The sequence below is a fragment of the Ammodytes marinus genome, assembly GCF_949987685.1.
Source record: "Ammodytes marinus genome assembly, chromosome: 19".
Lineage (NCBI taxonomy): Eukaryota > Metazoa > Chordata > Actinopteri > Uranoscopiformes > Ammodytidae > Ammodytes > Ammodytes marinus.
Window position 1 is genome coordinate 2,973,156 of NC_137223.1, and position 19,638 is coordinate 2,992,793.

Genomic DNA, 19,638 nt, shown 5'->3' on the forward strand with positions numbered 1-19,638 from the left:
TAAAGAGGCTATCTCATATAGCCTAGGGCTACTCTAGTTTATTTCCAGTAGGCATAGCCTACTAGGCCTACATTGTGTAGGCCTTTTGTAGTAGGTTATAATTTTCATACTTAGGCCTATTTAGCCTACTTATTCTATATATAACTAGCCTATAACGTTTTTCGATTTTTATTGTAAGTTTATAGGCCTACCTTGTTGCATAGGCTACATTCTTAAAACGCTTATTTATTTTCTAGCCTAAGAAAGCCTACATGTTTCTATTCTCAATTGGAGCTACTAAAATATCCTAGCGTATTAATTGTCGAGAAGATGTTTATAGATGATCAATCGTTATAGCCAACATAATCTTAATAATATTTCATAGAGATAGGCGTAAAGAGATGAGATGAGAAGAGAAGGCATATTGTAGTCTACATAAAATTTAAATTATGTAGTTGGCCTCATAGACATAATAAGGGTTAGGGCTATTATGTCTATGGTTGGCCTACTCCTGTTGCCGCAGCTTGCGCCAAATACGTTGTTTCCATGGCAATACGTCATCAGCAGTCGACCAAACAAAGTAGAGGCGCGAGTCTGAAATGAGCGTTCAAAAGTTGAATTCTAAAACTCGTTCTAAAGGACAGTTTTGAACAAATGTTAACATTAGTTATGACTTAGAGAGGTGTTTACGAGAGGGCTTGTGTTCTGCTGCTGCCATGACACAGTCAGTGGTTGTCCAAGGTGAGTACAACTCGAGTGTAGCTCAATGAACTGAAGTAGCATTCAGCAACGAGATGAAAGCTAGCGTTAGCTGTCACTTCCTATGTTGTCTAAAGTTTATGTAGCTTCGCTTTTAGGTAAACGTCAGAGATAAACGTCCATAACTTAAATAAAGCTTGTTAAACGTGTTCACCGAAGTGTTGGCACGTGGAAACCTGTTCCTAAACTATTGTTTAAACTTTAAATGTGTTTTCTTCAGTTGGACAGTGTGGGAACCAGGTTGGCTGCAGGTTTTGGGATCTAGCTTTGCGAGAACATGCCCATGTCAACAAAGTAAGTTCCAATACAGGCACACTCCGCAGGAAAGGCTCTATGTAATTACACCCTGCTAACACTCATTTACCAAAACCATCCCTTGTACAGTAGGCGACACACTGAGCTTAATAACAAGTGGCGTAATATTTTTTTAAGAGGGAATTGTTTCGTAAGGAGCACAAAAATATGTCTTTTTTACAGCAGGGAATGAACAGGTGTTAATGTTAACAATAAAGATGGATGCTTTTTATGTTTTACATTGAATCTTGTACCGAATAGAGCAGTCATTAATTAATGCAACCTAAGCACAGGTAACGCATATGGGTATTTGCACGAGCCTCTTCCATTTCTAAGAATTACATTGGGACTGTGACCACTATAAAATAATGTATTTGTTCAATAGAAAAAAATATAAAGAACAACATTTTTTATATGATAACTTAATTAAAATATACACCATTAATTAGGAAGCTATTTTAAAAGATAGTACTGTACTGTGTATTCTCACCTTGGGGGCAACTAAAGCCATTAAACGAGTCAGTTAGTCTAATGATATCAAATCAAGGAACATGATTAGATCATTCAGTTTTTAAGGTCAAATGTTAAAAGATTTGCTGCCGTTTTATATGTGAGAATCAGCTAATTTTCAGCTTTTTATATCTTAGTTAATTTAACGGTGTTTTGGACTGTGACAATGTGCAATTTAAAGAGAACATGTTGGTACATTGTGATGAGCAATGTCCTGCTGTAATAGACCGAACAATTATGGGTGGAATCAGCCACCAACACATCCGAGTCATAGCAAATCCTTGTTGACAACATCACTTTAACACCTGCAATGCATGGTTGAAAGGACAGTTTTAGTTTAATTGACACGTTGGCCGTATTTTTAAAAATGTTTGGACTTTCCTATTAGGGGAGAGTGGCCTAAGTTGTGCAACTTTTCACTCAAAGTGACTTTAAAGTAAGGCCTTGACAGTAAAGTCTCCAACTCAAATATGTACATATATTTCAGGATGTTGTGCATCCCTGGCAATAAAAACTTTGGATCTGGAATAAACTGTTGAAGAAATATAGCTTTCGGAAAAAAAGTTGTCTTGATGCACAACTTGCCCCCGGTGTGGTGTAAGTTGTGCGGTTGGAGAGAATACCATGGGGTGAATTGTGCCATTGATATACATCTCATAAACTGTAATGCAAGACAAATCCATTAGACAATCACTTATTTAAGCTGTATTTAAAGTAAATAGTTGACAAAGATTGAAGGACAATTTTCTTAAACAAGGCCTAGTTTTACCTGCAAAGCTCACAATGACAAAGTCACCATCATCATCTTTCTGCTATCTGAACTCTCATCAGTGGTGTGACGTCGTTAAGTGGAATTGAGATGTCACTCTCTTCTGAGCTACTGTAGACAATCACTTTCTTTTAAGGCCAGGACACACCAGTCCGACATGTTCCGACTACGCAAAAAATGGAGTCTGCCGTTTCAGGAAGCTCCAGTCTTCCCGTCGCGGCCAAAGAACACACCGAGACGACTGTTTATTTAATGTCTCCACAACAGCAGGCGGCGCTAATCTGTATTGTGGCCCGAAAAAATACGAAAGCCGGAAATGATTGGACATCTCTCTAGAGCATAAACATAGATAGAAATACGTATTTACATTTATGGACCATAAGAGCACAATTTTTAGCAGAGAGTGTCGAGCATGGTGTCGAGCAGTCAACAAGGGTTGATGCATGTGAGTACTCTCAAAACGAAACGAACAAACACATTAAAACGATGGCTAGCTGTTGTTAGCTGTTTGTGCTACCCGTCTCACTTCCGGGCTTCACTGATTCGCTAGCCCTCCACCAATCAAATTGCTCCAAATGAAAGACGGTCGGCCGCCGATTGAACATGTTCAATCGGCGGCCGACAGGCTCAAAACAAGCCCGACGACCTCTACGTCGGCCGACGTCACGACACACACCAAACAGATTCGTCTTTTTTTTTGACGACGGCGATTATCGGGCTGGTGTGTCCTGGCCTTTAGTGACCAGCATATACAGCCATGCCACTGGCACAACTCTCAGAAATGTACTTTGCACTAGTTGCTCCGTGCTTGTGGAACCAACTGCCACCTGACAAATGTGATTCCCCTACATTTCTGTCTTTAAATCAAGGCTCAAAACCCATATGTACACCCTGGTGTTTCCTCCCCATTAACTATCTTACCTCTAGTCTGCACTACTATCTGTGTTTATGTGGATGTATGGGCTTTACGTCTTTTATTTTGGTTATTGTTATTTTACCTTCATTGTTTACCTACTGAATGCACTATGTACAGCATTTTGGACAGTGCAAACTGTCATAAATGTGCTTTTATAAATACATTTTACTTACTTACTTACTTACTTATAACTCACCCAGGCCCTTTGGCACAAATCACCCCAATCCCAGAAATTTGGATAATAAGCATGATGCAGCAATTTAGGGCTGACATCGTGCTAACTGTATAGACTCAAAATGTAGCATACCAAAGCACTAAAACATGTGTCAAATGTTTTCAAACTTGTCTATAATTGTTCAGACACAATAATCAAAAAGCCTTGATCATGGAAATTTTACTTTGAAAGGCAAAACACAGTTTTTTGAGCTTAAATGTGCTTATATCTTATTCCTTGTGTCTCCCTTCTTTACAGGATGAGTCAAATGGATGGCTCTTCTTAAATATGTGGTCACATTTCCACGGTTTTCTAGAAACAAGGGATGGCACAACTTCCAAAATGCACAACTTAGGCCACTCTCCCCTATAAATTATAACACTTTTCTTGCCAATTTAATTCCTGAGATCTGGGAACCAAACTGCTGTAGTGAAAACTGGTGTATCAGTTTGCCTATTGCATACGAGTGTTGTTAATTATATTCCAGTTTACACAGAGCCGGCCCAAGCCTTCATGGGGCCCTAAGCGGAATATGATCAGGGGGCCCCTCTCCAATCGTAGCGCTGCCCAAATTATTGCCCATTGTCAAATGTTATCCCCACACCCAGTGTTTTCTGCTAGTGCATCCAATGTCCAGATGGGTGAAAATATATAACAGCTGAGATCCCGACACTCCTAGGAGGGTCTGGGGGTATGCCCCCCCGGGAGATAAGTTTTTAAAGTGAAATGCATGAATCTGGTGCACTTTGAGAGAAAAATTAAAAGGCTAAATCTGAGAAATTTTGTGTGAACAAATAATTTGTAGACACTGGGTCGGATGAATTAGAAGCTATTGAAGAAAGGCACATGGATTTTCCATAAAAATATTAATTTTAATATTTGCAATTTTGCTAAATATTATGGAGGGTCCTCTGGGATGGGCTTGGAGCTCTTTTTCTTTTACTGGACATATTTCTCTGTAATATAATGAATGCATTTAAATGCAGTGAGAGGAACGAAGCAGAAGAACTTTGTTGTCCAGCTTTCTTTTTTTTTCACAGGCAAGGCTGAAATAGGCTGTACACTATACACAGTGCATGGGCAACTGAGGGCAGCCCAATTTCCAAATGTTTTTAAATAAACTCAATACACACTGTGCATGGATGTGAACGTGACATAATCAGTTAATTTCAGATTACCTCCCAGATGAACTGATTCAATTATTAGGCTATTAATTATCTAGACCAAAACATTGTATTGCTTTTTTGTATGATGACTTACATTTGCATAATATGATGTCAATATCAAACCCACAAACTTGTGGTCGGGGCCCCAAGCAACCGCTTAGTTCGCTTATGCCTCGGGCCGGCTCTGAGTTTACACAACTTTCCAATTCTCAATCGATCTTTATTGTTTGCAAGCGAGAGCCATCATCAGCATTCACAAGCTCTCTTCAGAAGTTATAGTACTTAAAGTTATCTACTATATATAGAGTTACCCTTTATGTTGCACACAAAACCCCACTCCAGCTCAAAACTCTTTTATATGAGTTCACTTGTACTTTTGTTTAGTTTAGAAATACATGACAATATTACAAATATGTATTATGACATTAAATTCCATAACTCTGCATTGCTGTATTAGCCTGTAATAAAGTCTTATATAGACGTATAGAAATAAATAACAGCGGAAATCATAAAAATAAAGCTGATTTATCCCATTCTTGTTGAGCTGTAACTCATATTATTAAAATACATTTTCATCACCCACAATGACTTGATTTGTAATTATCTCGAACAATCAACATTATTTAAAGGAATACTTCACCCATACGGAACCGGCGTTCTATCATTACAATATCGCTATTATAATATAATGAATGAGGTTTTTCTTCCCTCAGTCTTCCCTTGGCCCAGCTGTCCTGTTAATCCTAACCCTACGTATGATGTCACACATAGGTAAATGTAGGGTTGGACAGTGAGACCATAAAACACTCTTTCCGCCTTTTCTCAGGCTAGGATGAACCGATTTCTAAAATGTTTTGCAAATTTATAATACATGGGATCTCCGAGCTCAATATACCTTCATATTTCCAGTAGCTCTTTAAAATAAGTTAAGGATAAGGAGCAGGTAAAAGCACAATGTGTATATCTTCCTGCCCCTACTTCACAGTATTATATTATTAGAGAATAAGCAGAACTTCAATGGACCCACCTGATGACCTGTGTGTTTTTTCTATGCAGAAAGGAGTGTACGATGAGGCCCTCAGTAGCTTCTTCCGAAATGTGGAGCCAAGGTAATCATCACACCTGCTTTCATCCAGTCACGCCATGGGTTGAGACCTGAGACACCTCAAGTCAAAGTCTTGTATTGTCAGTTCTGAGATATGCATGACATACATCAGAATCAAAATGGCGTTTATCTCTGGCCCACAGTGCAGTTAGAATGATAAAATAAAAAATATAGTAGAGTTAAATAAGATAAACAATATTTACATAATTCTAAATACTTAGTAGTGCAAAGGAATCTTATGTGCAATATAAAACAGTATATATGAAATAGAATAGAGAGTAAAAAGTAGATGAGTTAAAATGAAATGTGCAATGTGGTGAAAAATATTTACAATATGCAATATGCAATCAACTAGATTTACATTTTAAGGCATTTTGATGTGCAGGCTGAGTAATGAATATGTGCCTCCATAGATAGAATGTTCTAGATGTATCCATTTTATATATTATTTTTATATAATAATATACATTTATACGTGTGGTGCTTTCCCAGGAGAAGTGGCGAAGGGGTCAGCAGTAGTGTCGGCGGGAGAATCCAGCAGCTGAAAGCCAGGGTAAGTTATGGGCCATTACTAGAAAAACCAGCATGAGATGAACATATGTTATCTTCCAGGAATCCTCTGCACAGGAGTTATTTGGCTTTAGTCAAAGCCACAGTCAGTGTTCAGGTTCAGGGCTGTGTCATCAAAGCTTTGGCATGCATAGGTTAAGGTTACAAGGAGGGGGGGCAGGGGTCAAAGGCATGTGCTCAGCCCAGCAATGCAATCTATGTGCTGGCATATTGTAATCCACAGGCGGTGCTGGTGGACATGGAGGAGGGTGTGGTGAATGAGATCCTGCAGGGCCCATTGAGAGAGGTGTTCGACAGCACCCAGCTCCTCACAGACGTGTCGGGTTCAGGCAACAACTGGTGAGACTAGCCAGTTGCCACACAAACGCTCACATGTGACAAGTATTGCAAAACCCTTTTAAAATTATTGGTTTACACTTAACCCATTGATGACGGCTGCTGCGCGATGCCACATTGGCTCTCCTGCCTGATGCTGCGTCGCGCAGCATTATTACTTTATCTAATTTTCATGGCATTCCCAGCATAGAATGCACTGTCATTGGTTCAAATACACATGAGATGGGTTTTGTTGATTTTTTTAAGACCACGTGACCACCCAAAAGTTGTGTGGTTTGCCGAAAATCATGTCAATCAAAAAAATAAAAAATAAAAAAATAAAACAAAATAATAAAAAAAATACGCCAGCTATGTCGGCGACAGAACAGTTAGTGGCGTTTGGTGCGCAGAATCAAGGTCTACTATAGACTACTGACGAAAATCACACAACACATTGCATCTATTTATTAACAATATTTAATAATTTTCTAATTCATCTAATTTTGACGATTTTTAGAAATATTTGTTGGTTTGTAAGCGCTAAGGGAGCATGTTTAAATAAAACCTGTGAACCTTAACTTTTAAATGTATTTTATTTCATGTTTCTATGTGCTACACAGGCTTAGATATTAAGGTTTTGGTAGACTTGACAATTCGTACTATTTTTTCAGAAAACCCTCAGGCATTAAGGACATGCATCCTAGATTGCCATAGTCATCAATGGGTTAAAGGTGGAGTCAGTGATTTTTTTTCTGTATCAAGGAATATCTCCTTTCATGATCAGCTACCTGTCAGTGCTGTGTGTACTGTACACTGAAAATAAATCCAGTGTTAATACACAGCCCGATACACAGAGATATTCACCGAACAAGCGTTCTCTAATATCACTGACTGGTAAGTGCTAAGTTTTTGAAAGTGCTAAGATATTTTTTCATTGGCTGAATATGAAAACTACATTTCATATTCCTAAGACTATAACAGAGCAAAGAAACAAAAGGTCCTCAGGGGCTTAATTTTATTTATTTATTTGTTTGTTAGGGATAATGCATATTAATGAACAGCTGTAACAATTACAGCTGTAAAAATGTCAGATTTTAGCAAAATTGCAAATTTACACCTGTTGTCCCTAGGCAGGCAGAGAAATACAAGTTACAATAGAATACATACAAATACAAAGGCACAAATAACACAAGACAATAAAAGAGCTCAGTGTTTCCCCCAGAAAATGTCTTAGTCAAGGTGGTCACTGTCCAGGGTCATGGGAGGCGCGGCGCGGCGAAAATTTGGGGGTATTTTGCTCAAAGATGCCAATGCGCAGTAAAGAAATAAACAACTGCTTATTTGAATACAAAAATACAACAGACACTGACCTTACAGTTCTGGAATTGTGTTTGCTATGTGCAGCTACAAATTTTGTGTAAACTTGCAGACAGTACAAAGCCAAATTAAAGAAAATTTCTACTGTTTTGGTGCAATACTATACAGACACACTCAATACAAATAATGGACCATACACTTAACATGTGTATGCACATCAAAGTGCAAATTCAACTTTTTAAAGTTCCTTTTTTGATGAGTGGCTGTTGTGCGATTATTGTGGACAATAGGCCTACTGTGATGCGATAGCCTATAATTCATTAATGGTTATTTTTAGCCTACTTGCTTGATTTATTTTTAAATACAGAGGTTATTGGTCGTTTTGGAACATGTATTTCCCAATTTAAAACCTAAAAATAAAGCAGCATTGAAAATTTAGAAAATATATCTTGTTGGCCTACACTAGCAATAACTCAATAGTTGAAATAATCAATACAATGTGTTTTCCCCTTTTATTTATTTATTTATTTATTTATTATTATTCTTCCGGACAATTACACACAATACATAATTTTCTCATTGCATATTCATACATATTACTTTGTGTTATCGTCCGAAGGGAAGCAGGAGAAGCCAAAGGCTTATCGGGTCCCGCCCCCACTGCCATAAGATTCAGATACACAGATACACAGCTACTACAGTTAGAATTTTTTTTTTTTTTTTTTTTTTTAAGAAGAATCATTCTAAAACACAGATAATTTTAGGTCTCTATTTTCCTTAAATGACTAAATGCATTTCAAAGACAGTTACAGTGTGGCACTTCTGTAAACTTACTGAAACTTGCCTGGGCCATCACTCTCATGCATTCATCAGACTTTTCTCTGCGCTGTCTGAGCTGATAGATAGGTTGTGTTGCCACGGTGAGGTGGAGTCTTAAACTGATCTAGCTTTGCAGAGCACTTCTTTCTGTTCAGCTAAATATCCCCATAGAACTGCACTGCGTTTATTATCGCCACCAGTTAAATGTCGGTTTGCTTCTGCTCGTTTAACTCTCCCGCGTGCATGCCGTAGTCGCGCGCGGTGCGGTACAATCGCGTGCGCAAAGCCGCAGAAACAGAGCAGCTGAAAGATAGAGAAAGGCGTGGAGACACATGTGCATATTTATTTACCGCTAATCGCGGCCTTTCGCGCAGTTATGACCATGCACAAGCACACATCGCGCTTGCTAGTACATTAATTGTGCAGCCATAAAAAAACGGGGGTCAAGGTGGCCGCCTTAGCCATAAAGCGCTGGGGGAAACACTGGAGCTTAAAGGTGGTCACAGACTTGGTTTTCTTTTATCCACTGTTTGAGGTGTTTTTTGAAGGTTGCATACATTTGTGAGTCTCTAATAGCCTCAAAAGGTTTTTTTTCCACACAACTGGTAAAAAAAAACAGCCAAGGATTGTTGCCCTTTCTGAAGTTTTTATGTGGTATAATGTGTGGGAAAGGTCAGTAGTGCGCCTTGACAGGGCTGGTGTGAATATGCCCTTGAGGTTTCTAGCTTGGAAATCATTGAAAAACTAACCGAATGGAATTGTTTGTCAGATGACTTAGTGGATTTTTCAGCATATTAAAGTAACATTCTTATGAGACACGGAGTGCTGTCGCTGAGTTATATTTGAGCGGTGCTTATCACAGTGTGTATATATTCTATGTTTCAACATTGTTTTTGACAAGACTATCAATTTTAAAATCATAGATAGTAAATAATATGGATGTAGCATCCAGGCTGACCTCAGTTATTCACACGGCATCCAATAATCCTGGCTTGTGCGCGTCGCCATTTTGTGAGATTTTTACTCCGCCTCACGTCTGGGGAGGGAGATAACTGACATACCTCCGAGGCATAGTGAGGGACAACGGGCGGAGAGCTGTCACTCGAGATCGCGCCAATACGTTTTAACCTCCGATAAAATAAAAAATAGCGTGGTCCAAAAAAAAAAACCCCTCAGTGTTGTCATGGAGATATGACCTAAACATACAGACTAAAATGGTTTTGTGGCCCAGGCTGTAAATAGGTTTAATAAGACTTTGAAAACGGCCTATCTAACAAGTGAGTCAAAGAAAAACTGCTCGGTCTTGGCACCACCCCCCAGTGGCACTTCCTGGTTACTACAGTTGTGGTCACTTCCTTATTGGATGCTGGTAAAAATCGCTGAGGTTGGGGCTTGATTAAAATCCATAGTTCTAATTTCTCCACCTCGTAAACTTTGCAACACATGGAAAGAACATTTTTTTTTCAATATCTCTAGAAAATATGCATCCATCAGTCTAGAACCAAGGTTAGTTTATTTATAATAACTTAACAGACCTAGTCGGCTAGACTTTTATTGGCAGTGTCTCAATAAGAAGCGAGACATTGTTTTTGCGACCCTAGCCCCTTCATTCAGGTGCTTGTTGTTGTCCAGGGCTGTCGGACACATGACCTACGGCTCAGCCTACAGGGAGCAGATAGTGGAGAAGCTGAGGAAGGCAGCAGAACACTGTGACTGCCTGCAGTGCTTCTTTCTCATTCACTCTATGGGAGGAGGTAAGAGCAAAAAAGACACTTCGACCCCCATTCACTGCATGGAAGCACTGCTGCTTAAAGAAGTTCCCTAAACTATAAGTCCTGCCTTTTATAAATGACTGCTGCACTGATTGGAGTGGGTGGACGCTTTCCCTGTTATTCCACGGTAAATCCTCAGCTCTAGCAACTCTAACAAGCCCTTACATGGTAACCAGTCATCTATAGATGTAGAAATAAAAGATGCTGCCTCCTCATTTTTACTTATTACGTATTTTGAGTGTGATTATATGGATGCCTGCTCATAGGTTAACAGTGGGCTCCAAAAGTCTGAGACTAGAAATCCAGATCCAGATACTTCTCATTTGGATTTGCTATGAATATAAAAACAAAAGTTCCTTTCAAAAGTTATATCAGCTTAATATTTGAATGTAAAGTTCAATCTTTAAATAAATGAACATTTATTTTAGACTAGATTAGCATTTGGTTTGTCCCCATTTTGCTTTAATGACAGCATGCACTGGGGCTCAAGTTATTGTATCTTTTTTTTAAATGTCATAACCTGTAGGGGTGTAACAAATACACGTATTGGTATTTGTACCGAACCGTACTGAACTGCACCGTACCGCAATACATAATTTTGGCGTAAATATGCCAGATGTACAGGCTTGTTTTGATTTAGGTGTGGAACTTGCACTTTTATTTGAGAAGTATTTTATTTATTGGAGACCTTGGTTGTTTGCAGCAGTATTTTCTTTTCTATACTGAAACATATCTATAGGCTGCGATTGTAGTTAATGCTGCATGCAGTTTTTTAACCGTACCGTTAAACACCCCTAATAACTTGTGCTTAAATGTTTGGAAATCCTCAAACTTCCAGCTCTTAATAAAAAAATATTAGAGATTTTTCAATGTGGTTGTTAGACTTTTTGGCCTAAGAGTGATGCTTGCTCTGGTGGAACTTGAGCTAAAATCAACAGGTTACAGCAGATATGAATTGTATTGTGTGTGTGATACATTTTCAGGTACGGGCTCCGGCCTGGGGACCAGAGTGCTGAGCCTGCTGGAGGAGGAGTTCCCTGACGTGTGTCGCATCGTGGCCTCCATCTATCCGTCTGCCGAGGACGATGTCATCACCTCGCCGTACAACAGTGTGCTGGCCATGAGGGAGCTCACTGAGCACGCCCACTGTGTCCTGCCCGTGGAAAACCAGGTCTGTGCATCTACTCACTTTATTGAACACGAACAGTGCAATATATTTTTATATATTTATATGTACACTGGAAACATTTAATAATGTATTGGTATAAATTAGAGGTGGGCATAGATTAATTTTTTTAATCTAGATTAATCTAGATTAATTTTGGAATTAATCTAGATTAATCTAGATTAAAATGGCTCATTTGAATTCATTCATAATATGTGTGTGCTCCTAAATGATGACTCAAAGTAAGTCTTTGAGAACGTGTTTCTCAAGCCAGGTGGCGCATCAGACCAGGGGCTCATCTCCTGTTTCCAACATGCATCACAAACTGCTTGAGGAAGCTGTTCTACTATGATAATTGGTGATGAAAATAAATAATGTTCAACAAGATGTTACTTAGTAACGCGTTACCGGCATCGGACCTCTTTTTTCAGTAACGAGTAATCTAACGCGTTACTATCTCCAAACCAGTAATCACATTAAAGTTACTCATCAAAGTCACTGTGCGTTACTTTTTCTGTCATTTTCCTTAGTGAAAAATTTTACATAACTGCACAAGTGACTGCGATTGCGATTTTATGTAAATAAATGTGCGCGCATGTGTCTCTAAACTCTCCAACTGCTCCAACCGCTCCTCTCGTCTTTTTGGTAGCGCCCCTCGTCTCTGCCATGCAGCGTGTGTGTGTGCCTGTGTCTGTGTCTGTGTGTGTGTGTGTGTGTGCAGCAGCATTACGGCCGAGTCGAACTGTGGCGCAAAACAAAGTTTTCCCCCCGATGAAATATAGCGTCTGCTATGGGGATATTTAGGATTCGGGTACGGTGACGTTGACATTGAAGAGATAGAAGTGTTTAAAACTTGGAAACTTATAGTCACGTGGCGACCGGTGGCCACACACACCCACCCTGCGTTCCAATACCCGATTGTGTCGTGGGCAAGTGATGGAGAGAGAGAGAGAGCGGCGGGTGTGTGAGAGAAGCTTCGCCCCTCGTCTCTGACATGCAGCGTGTGTGTCTGTGTGTGTGTGTGTGTGTGTGTGCGTGTGTGTGTGCGTGTGTGTGTGTGTGTGCAGCAGCATTACGGCCGAGTCTAAACTGAACTGTACAAATGACTGGCTCCCTGAGCCGAACAGGAGGTGGAATAAGAGATTAACGGCGATATTTTTTTTATCGCCGATAAGAGTCTGGCGTTAACGCAGCACGTTAACGCCGATAACGGCCCACCACTAGTATAAATGCTGATTGGATATTGTTTGCAGATTTCTTTTATACAATAAACTCATTTCAATCTTGTTGTATCTGTGCGGCTGTGGTGAAGCGGGTCGGCCACTGGAGTGCAGGGTCGGTAGTTCGATCCCCCGCCTCCCCGCCACATGTCGAAGTGTCCTTGGGCAAGACACTGAACCCCAAATTGCTCCCGATAGTTAGCTTGTGTGAATGGGTGAATGTGTACAAAACAATGTAATGCGCTTTGAGTCTGTGAAAAACCAGGGAAAAGCGCTATACAAGTAGAGTCCATTTACCAATGAAGGATTCTGATCCCTGCAGAAAGAGCCAATTTGAATGATCCTTTTTAACAGGCCTGTGTTCTCGCTTCCCCCCCCTTCTCCCCTCAGTCGCTGGTTGACATCGTAAACAAGATCAAACACATGTCTTATGGTGGGAAGCCAGGCGCTGTGATCAAGAGAGAGAGCACCATCATCTCAGGGCAGGGCGGACTCAGCGGGGCAGAGAAGCCCTTTGATGACATGAATAACATTGTGGCTAACCTGTTGCTCAACATTACCAGGTAGAGTCTCACTCTTCACTCATACACAGTACAGAGCCCTGCCTTCTGACAGGAAAGGGAAAACTAGGGCTGCGTTCCAATTCACATACCCTTTCTTTTTACTACACTACATAAAGTACAGAAGAGTTTTAGGGCCAAAGGAGAGAGAAAAAAATTAGATAAGGAAGATTTATTTTTTTCATCATGTCGAGAAATGTCAAGAATAAAACCGAATACTCCAAAATGCTATTGGAGTTAGTGGGGCGTTTATGTATTTTCAGCATACTACATTTGATGTGCATGTATTGGGACGTCCTAAATCTTTTTCTGGCATACTGAATAGTAGGGAAGTATGGGGATTGGAACGCAGGGTTGATGGGTTTTTCATGTGTGAGCCTGAGTTGATATCTTTTCATTTTGAAACCTTTTTCATGCATTTATTTTAGATAACATACCAAATGGAAAACAAATATAAAAGCTAAAATGTAACAATATTTCTTCTAATATTATTTTGTATAACAGTGAGCCCCCTCACCAGACTTTTACCATCAAGTGTTTAAAAGCAGATTCATGTTCTGTGAACCTTCTCTATCACCCAAAGCTAAGTAACTACAGTAGTTATGTTGTTGTGGCAAGCTCCCTTCCAATCCAATTTTTTTTGCCGTAGCTGAAATATGCGAAGAACACAAACTGTTTGTAAGCAAAAGCCCATTCTGAAACGGACAGCATAATAAAGAAAATAAAATTGTATGTACTCCTGTTTAAAAAAAAAATTCTGTTTAAAACCTACATTGTTATACAGTGCTTATATCACCTATCCTGCTAAATGACTATGGCTCAATAGGTTTCTCTGTGCCCTCTAAATGTTGCTTATGTGTGACTGTGAAGTGGGCCTGTGTTGCAGCTCGGCTCGTTTCGAGGGATCTCTCAACATGGATCTGAATGAGATAGCCATGAACCTGGTGCCGTTCCCTGGTCTCCACTACCTGGTGCCCAGCCTCACCCCTCTCTACACGCTGGCAGACGTTAGTGTTCCCTCCAGGAGGTTTGTGTCTCTTTGTCCCTGCAGCCATTTTAGTTTTGAGCTCCAGGTATTAAAGGTTCAGTAAGCGAAATGGTCAGTTTAGCTAACTTCCTGTCAGTGACTGCAGTTAGCAGTCCCCTCCCTCGTCCCTACGTCACCACATTAATGCACTGCGGTCTTCAAGCAGCGAGTTATCTAGCATCATCTCAGATCCGTAAGTGTGATAAAACATGATAAAAACCATCAAAAGAGACATTGGGAAGGATTTTTACCTGCTCCGCCATTGTAGGCGCATACACATTCACCCATCTGTCGCTCTGCACATGCACTGGCAGTGAGACGGGTGCCGGTTTGTAGCGCTCTCTCTTCTGATTGGTTATCAGTAGTGGGATCCCCAAAAAGTGTATTTGCCGATTACATGCACAGCGGGTGACTGAGAGATCGGCTTTATGAAACGTGCACATTATATAAGTGATCACTGTATGAATAAAGAGCAATTTAACACTTATATTGACATAAATCAATTGCTTACTTCACCTTTTAAGCTCACACGGACTCCATCACCCACTCCACATATGCCTCCTGTTGACTGTAGGGATGAACGAGAAGAGCCTAAAATGTTTTTACGCTGTTATTTGAATTGTCATGTGACACATACTGACCAAACAGTGCTTGATTAGATTACACTTAGGACTTGGTGATATGAAGATCAGAATACTAATAGCATTTTTCCCTCCAGAGATGATATTTCTCAATTGAAGATACAGTAGCTAGCTCGTTTTTTTGTTTCTTGTTTTGTTTCCATTTTTTCTATCTTCTTGTTAATTTAATACACTCTAATGTGTTTTTGGTCTGATCAGAACCATAATTTAAACGAGAGGCATAACATTTTCAAAGCATTCACCAAGCCAGCTTTCCCTTCTATCAGGTGGAGCGTTGGGCAACCGCACGCTTAGTGCTACAGGCTGTTGTGACAGGAAACGCAGCATTTGATCCACCCACCCACCCACCCACCTACCTACCCTGCCCTCTTCCTCCCCAACAACAACTGCCATGAAAGTGGCCTTCTGTGAGCCATAGAAACCTTCATATGCTCCAGAGAAAACTCATTGCTCATTGGTCAAAAGTGGCGGGGGTACTAGGCAAACTCCCATAGTTGAATATATGTGACTGTCTGAATGCACAGCAGGGGTGTTGCTCAAAAATATCTCGCCTGCTCAGCACAACGTAAATACAGTCTCAAAAATGTTTCCTTCTCATACATCATCCTCCCTGTCCAACTCAACTGTTTTTGAAGTCCCTACGAGTCCATTTCCCCTTACTACACCCAGTAAATAGAGACATTTTGTGCTTAGCAAGCAAACAACAAAGGCTGCTGTTGGTCAGTAATGTAAATATCATAACTGTCAAGAATGTGCTGCCATATGCGTTTTGTAAGTATATTTATATTTATTTCTTTTTCTTTTTAACCGTGACTTGTAGCCTGGATCAGATGTTCAGTGATGCCTTCAGTAAGGACCACCAGCTGATGCGAGCCGACCCGAGACACAGCCTGTACCTGGCCTGTGCCCTCATGGTCCGGGGCAACGTGCAGGTGTCTGACCTCCGCAGGAACATAGAGAGGTGAGAGCCCTGTCTGTCCCCCCCCCCCCCCCCCAATCTGCACCTCAAACAAGCATGGGAACAATTTGTAATCTAAATTATTTCAACTATGAAATAAAAATAATTTTAAGACCAAAGCTAAGTGATGTAGCACACATTAAAAAATAATAGACCAATTTCAAAGTTGTGTTCTGCTGTTTATCTGTATGCAGTTTGGATAAACATTTTTATACATTTTTGTCTCTCTTAAACTAGAATTGCTGTTGTTGCTTAAGTCTTCCTAACCTTACACATACAATCACCACCAACAAAGAAATACATAATAAGTATAACGTATGATACCGGACAGTATTGATATCAGCTGATTATCCAAAACCCAGAGACTGGAATTGGATCTTACTGAAAAATAGTGTATTTCTAACCAAAATAGCCCACAAGCCAGCACCACACACACACACACACACACACACACACACACACACACACACACACACACACACACACACACGGACCCACTCCTGACCTTCACACTCCCTATCACATAGTACTCCCATTCAGCTCCAGCAGCACTGCTTCATGACTGCTCCATTCAGCACCACCTCTGCTCTGCTCTGCTCTGGCTGCACACCATGTTATTTCATGTGGCACGTTTTCAAGAGAAACTAGAAAAAGGAAGCTGCTGTGAGAGTGCCATGTTTGAGCATGACTGTGGTGTATAAGAGACTGTGGTTCTACTGCACCTACTGTATGTAGAGAATCTGAAGGATTGTATAGCACATCTCATATCCAAGCAAAGGTCATACGCTACTACACAGCTTCATTCAGTTCATTAACGTAGGCCTAAACAGATCTACAAGTTTGCTGATTTGAACAATTTCCCTCAGTGAGAATCTAGGCATGTATCGCTTATAGAGAAGATTGTCACTGTCAGGTCCACTACTGGATTTCCAAAGGAGTAGATTCCTTAAAGGGCACCTCATTAAAGGGCCCATTTTAATCTCAAACTTTGAACAAAACCTGGTGGGAGCATGTTGGCCATCCAAGTTACCGCGGGTGATCTAGCCGGGTATATAAAGATAGCCAACCTTCGTGACACTGAAAACTCTGGCTTTAGACTCAACAGACCTCGCTCACCTGTGAATCACACTTTATAGAACACCACCTCTGTTTGGCTAACTAGGCCCAACGCATTTGACATGTGACTCTTTGATTGACAGGTGATATAACCAATCACACCATATTATTTAGATGCGATACAGATTAAAGATTGTTTCATTATACATCTATTTTATCTATTTCTTTTTCACCAAGTACAATGACCATTTATTTGTTACTGATTAGTTACAAATCTCTTGAATCGATTGTGATTTGAATATCTGATCGACAGGATGTGATGTTAACCTTGGCTTACACTTGGCATTTGACATGTGATCTTGTGTGGCCGCTGCAGACTGAAGCCTTCGCTGCCCTTTGTCTCGTGGAACCAGGAGGGCTGGAAGACGGGCCTGTGTTCAGTCCCTCCGGTGGGCCACTCCCACTCCCTGTTAGCCCTGGCCAACAACACCTGTGTCAAGCCCACATTCATGGAGCTGAGAGAACGCTTCAGCAAGCTCTACAGGAAGAAGGTGCAATTGAAGTCATTCCATCTTTTTAGGCCGTTAGGAACTTCAGCAAGGAAATTCATTATTTATTGAAGGCATACTATGCAACATTTTAATGAAAAATAAATGATAGTTAGGGTTCCCCAAAATAATCCCCCTCAATGATCACTTCTGCCCCACTAGAATATGTGGTGGTGTGTTTATCTGCACAGTCCTTATCTCTCTGGCTGGATTTTACATAGTAGCATTTGTTGGTATTGTTTTGTAAACAGAAGACTCAACACGCCACCCAAGCTCCTCCCTGCTACTTCACGGAGCACAGAGCAGGAGGCTCTCCACTTCCCTGACTGGGGTTAGCTTTGGTTAGCTCAGTGGCTAACACACTGATATGTACTGTATGTCTAACTGGAAAGTGGTGTCCTCTCTCCCGTTTCCGGGTGTCTGTGTCTGCTCGTGCGGATCAATTGCGTACGACTGTGTGTGACTATAATTTTTAATGACAATGTTGCATAGTCATCCTTAGAGTAAAACCATCAAATGCCAAAAAGTAATAACATTTGCGTGTTTTCATTATTTTAGTTATAAACTAAAGGATTTTAGATTTGACTAAATTGATTGATATACAGTATATTCATTTAAAGTTGTCATTAATTGCAGTCTTAGAGGACACATGATACTGAATGGCTCTTCTTTCTTTCTTCAGTATATTTTGAATCAGTCCACATTTGAACATTTTAAAGGGGTAATGATAAAATAGGAATGATTGCTTGCTTGCTTGCTCAGAAGAAGTTCTTTATTTTCACATATGTATTGCCAGATGCTTTCGTCAGAGGGAGGAATCTAGCTTTAGGGTTTTTTTTTTATTTTTTTTTCAGATTTAATAAGTGACCATCACATTGTTATTTTTCTGTATTTTCTGCAGGCTCACTTACACCACTACCTGAATGTAGATGGGATGGAGCAGGGCATCTTCTCAGAGGCCCTCCACTCTCTCAGCTCACTGATTGAAGAGTACGACCATCTGGATGCCACCAAAGGGACACTCATGCCCGATGCCCCCAGACTCAGCATCGCCACATGACGGTCCACTCTCTTGTAAATCTGTGGACAGCTCTTGTTTTTTCCGTCTGCTCAATAATTATTTTTTCAAAAATGACTTTACACAACCCAGTCTTTGTAAATAGCATTTATAAGTTATGTAGCGATGCTGTGTATTTTCTGAGCAGATTAAAGATTTTCTCTTTTTCGGGAAAATTAAACATGAACAACACGTAAAAAGAATTGTATGAGTTAAAGCTATAGTGCGTAACTTCTGTCGTCCCCATGAGGAATTCCGAGTAAATTGCAACAACACCGTTGACGCGTCTACATGAGGTAAGCCTCAAATCGCGCATGGATTTATACCTCCAGCTGTACGTCAAGGTCATTTCTTAGCAGTAAAATCAACACCTGAAACATTTCTTGGGCTCTTCTTGGGATTTCTGAGCTCCTGCACCAGTGTCGTCGAGGGGGGTGACACCAGTTTGTTAACGATTTTTACTTAAACATACAGAGAGAGTTTTGTGGAGCTGTTAGGCTCAATCAACTTTGTGTCAACTCATTTGGCAATGGTTTGAATGTAACCAACATTCATTCACATGAAAAAGTTACACACTATAGCTTTAAAGCCAATAGGTAGTAGGACTCATTTTCCACTTCTAGGTTCCCTGATAGTATTATGAGGTACTGTTAATGAGTTAACATCTGCTGTGACAGCATCTGCACTGGCCATATTCCTTGCTGTTATTGCACATACTGTACGTATACTATACATGTTTCATAAAAGCTTTTATCTTACCTAACGACATCTTTCTTCATTTATTCAATGATCCCAACCATTCTTCCTTATGAAATAAATGAGGTTTTGTAGTTTTCTGTCTTTTGGGATTTTGTGAGACGCATCACCGCCCCTGAGGAAAACTTAACAACACTAAAGTATG

General features: G+C 40.3%; 1 protein-coding gene across 1 annotated transcript; it reads left to right on the forward strand.

Annotated features, from left to right (window-relative positions):
- Window positions 1-579: 579 nt before the first annotated feature.
- Window positions 580-19,422, forward strand: tube1 (tubulin, epsilon 1). Its single transcript, XM_080047699.1, has 12 exons — window positions 580-720; window positions 959-1,032; window positions 5,664-5,716; window positions 6,205-6,265; window positions 6,506-6,621; window positions 10,366-10,487; window positions 11,489-11,676; window positions 13,281-13,453; window positions 14,337-14,477; window positions 15,939-16,079; window positions 17,509-17,683; window positions 18,582-19,422. The coding sequence occupies exons 1-12, from the start codon at window positions 696-698 to the stop codon at window positions 18,738-18,740; spliced, it is 1,428 nt and encodes a 475-aa protein (XP_079903825.1). The 5' UTR covers window positions 580-695; the 3' UTR covers window positions 18,741-19,422.
- The last annotated feature ends 216 nt before the right edge of the window (window positions 19,423-19,638 follow it).